The sequence below is a fragment of the Xenopus tropicalis genome, chromosome 6, assembly GCF_000004195.4.
Source record: "Xenopus tropicalis strain Nigerian chromosome 6, UCB_Xtro_10.0, whole genome shotgun sequence".
In the NCBI taxonomy this organism is placed as follows: domain Eukaryota; kingdom Metazoa; phylum Chordata; class Amphibia; order Anura; family Pipidae; genus Xenopus; species Xenopus tropicalis.
Genome location: NC_030682.2, coordinates 115,171,666 through 115,178,081, shown reverse-complemented (window position 1 = coordinate 115,178,081; position 6,416 = coordinate 115,171,666). Strand labels below are relative to the sequence as shown.

General features: G+C 41.6%; 1 protein-coding gene across 1 annotated transcript; it reads right to left on the bottom strand.

The window, feature by feature from the left end:
• Nucleotides 1–3,296: 3,296 nt before the first annotated feature.
• Nucleotides 3,297–5,400, bottom strand: sox17b.1 (SRY (sex determining region Y)-box 17 beta, gene 1). Its single transcript, NM_203518.1, is given in 2 exon segments — nt 3,297–4,343; nt 5,083–5,400. Coding segments are annotated over 2 exon segments (1,131 nt in total). The 5' UTR covers nt 5,360–5,400; the 3' UTR covers nt 3,297–3,489.
• Between the last annotated feature and the right edge of the window lie 1,016 nt (nt 5,401–6,416).

Sequence of the window (6,416 nt, the reverse complement as noted above, 5' to 3'; positions counted from 1 at the left end):
CCCCAGTAGTAGGAAAGAAGATGAAACTGGTGTTACCTAAATCTTATTTGTGCTGTAAAAAGCAATTATTCGCTCATGTCTCACTGTCCTTTGTTAATTTTTTTTTTCAAAGCAGTTAACTAATAGGAGAGAGAGAAATACTGGAAAGATAGCATTTAGACCATAGGTACATTGACAGAATGAATATAGATTTATCATAACGAAATAAATCGAGTACTGTCCAGTTCAGTCCAATCTACAACAGGCATCCAAACTAGTAACTAATTAGGACTTTCAAGAATTTTAAATGAAGGTGACCAGATCAAGTTTTGACTGAGGACTGGGGACATGTGTTTTTTATGGCAGAAATTATTTAAATATGTGACTACACTGCTTTTGTCTATGTCTGTTAATGGATGTGCTTATATTATTGGTATCTATTATTTTTGCATGCCTGTTTAAAGCTAGCCATATATGTTTCTTTAGTGAGGTCACCAAATGAGATGATTGTTGCCCAGTTGATCACAAGATAATCCAATAATTGTACCCCCAGGATAAAGATTAAACCACATTAGGGGCCTAAGTGGAGCCTCTAATAGAGGACACCATCCTTAGCCTGATGAAGTACTTGCCCAGTGGGATATTCCAGCAATCTATTTAAAGCTAACCCCCAACCTGATAACCAGTGAGACTGTTGCTCTGGGTCCATAAGCCAATTAATAAGCTATACACTTGGTTAGGAGGGGCCCAGTCAGCAGGCAATAGCAGCCCACCATTGACCCACAGCTACAACTCAGATTGCCCCATGTGCTTTTCCCTAATATAATGATAATTTTGGATTATGTTTGCCTTAAAGTGGTGTCTTTGTAGTCGCTGGAGTCTGACTAAAGTCAAGTAGTGACTGACATATCCCATCAGTACTTGGCCTGAGCCCAGCACCTCTGCAGAGCAGGAACACAGACAAACCTGAGGCTGTAAAAGCTTTCAGAATGTTATTTCAGTGAAAACAAAGGCACCACTAATGATCACACTTCAGGACAAAAATGAAAATGCCCTTAGCCCAAAGGTGTCAGTATCACTTTAATTATCACTCTAAAGGCCAGCACACCCAGTGTATGAAAACTTCAGCTTGTTAGCACTTTATAATATAGCAGAAAGAGCAAAATATATCCCTGCAATCAAGTAAAGGAGAATATGTGAAAATCAGAATAAGAATGCCCTGATACCTGTATATGTAGTATAGAATATCAATAGTGCACAGCTAGTCATTTGTACATCTATGTGCACATTGTACAGATATTCTAAGCAATTCTGCAGTCGGTCATATATTATATTTTTGCTTTTTTTGTTCTCCAGTCCCATGGAATGCCACAGAATCCTTGTCAGATATGTGGGCTGGATTGTTCCCAGTATTGTACCCGATCATTCAGGTTTACAGGCAAATGGATCCCATAACCAAGCTGAACACTCAAAAACCCCAAGGTACTTGTTCATCTTTTGCCACTGCTAAGTAATTCTCTGATACTATAGAATGCCCCAATGGCATTCATCACATGGGCAGACTTTTACTTTTGCAGTAAACAGATGGCAGAGTGAAACTATAATGCTATAATATACTACTGCTGAGTAGTTTTGTAATATAATGGAATGCACCATTCTGATGGCAGGTGAGGCATAAATACTTTCCCACTGTAAATCCATTACTATGTGTGCTACAGTTACCACATTTCCTATACATATAATATGGGCAGTGTCTCAAAGACATCTGTAACCGCACAATAGCAGCAGTGGTCATACTCCATGTGACATTGGCCTTAAAGGAACAGTAACACCAAAAAATGAAAGTGTATAAGAGTAATTACAATATAATGTACTGTTGCTACAACTGGTGTGTTTGCCTCAGAAAGACTACTATAGTTTATATAAGTAAGCTGCTGTGTAGCCCCGGGGGCAGCCATTCAAAGGAGAAAAGGCACAGGTTACTTAGCAGATAACAGACAAACCCCCATTATATGGGGCTTATTTACTAGTTATCTGCTATGTAACCTGTGCCTTTTCCCCTTTTTTTCCAGCTTAAATGGCTGCCCCCATGGTTACACAGCAGCTTATTTATATAGTAGCTTTTCTGTAGCAAAAACACCAGTTTTTTGCAGAGCAACAGCACATTATATTTTAATTACTTTAAAACACTTTAATTATTTGATGTTACTGTTCCTTTTAAGTGTGTTCAGTCATTGAAATCTTATGGTTGAAGTGTTTCTGACTGTTACTTGCATTCATTTTGCATGAGTAACCTCTCTACAAGGCAACATGCTTTGTCCTTTTCTACTGGGGGATCATTGCTCTACTTGCATACAGCCATAGTCACAACATTAACTCACCACAGTGACAGAGGGGGTTCGGGTTCACCTCCCTGAGCCTTCAGCTAGAGTAGAATCAACCAATTGTATAGGAGCATGGACCCAATGAGAAATGTTACAATTCTGAGGAGGATTACTCACTCAGTGCCTGCTCCTATACAATCAGCAGACTAATCAATCTACTACTACTAGTACTAAAAAAAATTGGTGCTGTATTCCACACATACTATACATAATATTATTTTTCTTCTATAGAAGCTTTGTGTTTCCTGTACCACCAGGTTCTGTATATACCATACATCTGATAGAAGAGCAGCTACCCCCCCCCCATATAATCTGCCAAAGGTGGCTATTGTCAACCAAATTAAGAGTCAGTTTTTTCTATGGGAGGTTTCATCACAGCCACTACAGTTTCTATATAAAAACAAATAAGCATGAGATAGTATAGAAAGCCCCCTATATTTACTCACCACCCTCAAAAAGAATGTGATACAAAATATCGATTTCTATACATACAGTCTTGTTTGTGTATAACTAGCCTGTATTTTATATTCATTCCCACTTTTATGACCACAAACTATGACAACATTATTGCACACATATTATGACCAAAGGAGGCCATACATGCTACAATTGCAATCTTTCTCAAATAAAACATAGAAGAATATGGTCTAGATACGCATTACTTAAACTATGATAAGATCATTTCCTTGCTACCCTTGGATTTCTTGGCGCTATAGTGAAATAGCTAAAATATTGTATGATGAATTAATAAGCCCCCCTAACCAAAACCAGACAAAGACCACCCTACTTTGTTCCTCCATTTTTAAAAATATTGACCCCTTTATGCCTTATTACTAACCATGTACTCAGCCCATAACTCTTTAACCCAAGTACTCTTTTTCAATGTCCCCTAAGATGGACCCACTATCAGTATATAAAAGATGACAAGTGAAATTATACAAATGATAGTACATTTATTAAATGTAAATAAATTTTGCCATCTCTACAAAATAATATACGAAATATACAATATGATACATATCACATCTACAAGAGTGAATATACTAGCTTGAGTCCTATAAATATAGCACAGAAAGCCCAACTACATTATTGTCCATTTGGTTACAGGCTGCACAATGCAAGTACTTCATACTCCGCAATAGTCGTAGTAGCAGACACTGTTTGCCTCTGAGATTAAAGATGGCAGGAGGTTGGTACTATAGGCACCACTGTCCTGGTCAATGGTATAGATGAGCTCTGTATCAGACTTGGGCTCATACATAAGGTACTGGTCAAACTCAGTCTTGTCAATGTCACTTTCCAGATGCCCATCTTGCTGGGATGGTAGGTAATTCTGCGTCACCATCTGCTGGGACTGATGCAAAGAGGAATGCTGCTCAGTTTGTGCCACTGGGTGGGTTTTGGCACACTCAGGCACATACATCTGTCCATTGTACATTTGTGGAGATACCTGGCATCCCATTATGCCATGTTCAGGGCTCTCCTGGATAATGTTCTCCTTAACTGCCATCTGTTTACCCATTGCTGGGGCAGAAGCATTCTGCTGGTAGGGAATATAGCTGCTGTTGAAATTATATGACAGTGCCTGGTACTCTCCCTGAGCTGGAGGGCCGCAGGTGACAGAGCTGTTCTGGGACATATAGTATTCGGGAACATTGTAACCTCTGTAATAGTATCCCACTGGGTTGTGGTCCTCAAAATAGCCTGCTGGTGTGATTTGGCTCTGCTGGCTGTTCTGCCCAGAATACTGCATCTTGTAGTTCTGCCCTACCATGGCATTGCAGCCCATCACTTGTGGTCCTGGGATGTCTGCACTGGGGAGGAAGCCTTCCTCTTCCCTCTTCATCCTCTTCACTTGCTTTTTCCTGCGTGGTCTGTACTTGTAATCAGGATAGTCCTGAATGTGCTGCACCCTCAGCCTCTCAGCTTCCTCCACGAAGGGCCGTTTGGATGCCAAAGTCAGAGATTTCCATGATTTGCCTACAGAAGAGAGTACTGGTTAGTTACTGGCCATAATACATTAAAACAGAGACAGGGGTGCAATATTTGATAAAGCAACAGCTGTATAGTCAGTGGACGTTCAAATAATAAATACAGAATAAAAAAAATAATTTGCATAAAAAGACAATATATCCCAATATATATTAATTACAAATCAGTGGTTTCAAATGTATTTTGTAAATGTAATTGCTACTGTGAGCAATAAGTGTCTGTCCCTTGCTATACCTCTCACTGCTGGCTCTCTCTCACTACTGAAACAATGTAGCAATGGACTGTTAATACGAGACTTGGTAAAAGTCAGAATATACTGCAGGGACAGACAATACATACGTGTATATGGGAAAGTTGTGTTGCATTACATTCTGTTTCATTAGACAAATTTAGTTGTTCCAACTGCATTATCCAGCTAATCTTCACTTACATCCCCACTGAGTGAAAAGTCGGGTCCAGATTTCAGGCAGGAGAGAAAGGCATCGAAACCATGTTGGACCCAATCTTTTTTCCTCATATAACGGAAAACCGGGACCCAAACTGGCTCAGTACTATGTGACCGCACACGGCCCAACTATGTTTATCACATAATACTAAACCCCCCACTCCCGGTAAAGGTCTAAGCCTTACAGAATATGCCCCGTACAGCCAAGCAATGCTGGCACAGGCCCAGTAGTAGCCATAGTAGCCATATTTCCACCCCACAGTTGCCCCAGAGCCCCCTTACCGAGCATCTTGCTGAGCTCCGCGTTGTGCAGGTCCGGGTTCTGCTGTGCCAACCTCTTGCGCTCGTCCTTTGCCCACACCATAAACGCATTCATGGGTCGGCGGATCCGAGCTTCAGCTTTGCCCCTGGAATTGGCAGATCCAGCCTCTTTCTTCGTTTTGGCATCCTGAAACATGGTCAGGGGGTCGGTCCATTCGTACTGGCCCATCATGATTGGCACTGAGCAGTTTCCATGAAATTGATCATCGCTGGCGTAGCCACCATCTGGGCTGCTCATGGTGAGGAGAGTAGCGCTACAGGTACAGCTCACTGGCTACTGATCTCTCCAACTAAGGGGAAACCTTGTCTCTGCCCTGAGGCGCTACCTAGGCCTCTATAACTGCTGTACCAGCCAATCAGCGTCAGGGGCGGGGCCTGAACAGAGAGAGGTGCGAAGGGCTGGGACAGGGAGGCTAAGCAGGAGGTTAAGGTCTGGGCTAATGGAAAGGTGTCAATGCAAATGTCTCAGCTGGGGTAAAATAACAAAGAGCGGTGCACAAACTAAGTGGGGGGGATATCCTGCACATACTGCCCAGCGAACTATACGAATCTTTGTTCAGGTGAATGTATATTTTCCCACTGCTGGTAATGAGGATCTGCCTTGTTCAATTCAATGAGTCCCTTTCTTTCCTTATAGTTTCATAGAGCACGTCAAACTAAACGCCATGGGACTGTGTTATAATATGGGCAATTTATGGTAAACCCTATGCTGTAATAGCACCCAATTTATCTCACACTGGTGACCAACCAGGTAATCCAATCAGCTCTTCATGTCTATATATATGTGTATATCCGGCACTTACATGTTCAACGTGAGGCTCTTTAGCTGTTACTCTTTGGATTCTGGGAGTTGTAGTCCACCAGCAGCTGCAGAACCACAGATTAAATGTCTCACTTGCCTGTAATAACCTGCAAGAGACGATTCCCACCATTGCCTGTCCTTTCCTCTATCAATGGGCAGGTATTGCATGCAAACGGATGCCAATGGATGGCTTTATGGCAAGGCAGGACTCTCTCTATATTTCCTGCTCTTTGATGCATTGGCTTTGTACTAATAAACTGGATTTGCATTGGGCTCTGTTTAAAAGTGAAGTGGATTGGTGCTGGTGCAAATTTACTGCAACAAACAAATACAATGAAATAAACAAATAATGTAGAATGAAACATGCTTCCCTGATACCAGTGTGTAATCATTGCAGTTGCCCAGTATTATTGTAGAGAGGGAGAGGGGGTGCTTGGCCTGGTGAATTATCCCTGTCAAGGGGCCTGGCCGTGTTGTGACAGATACGCCATTT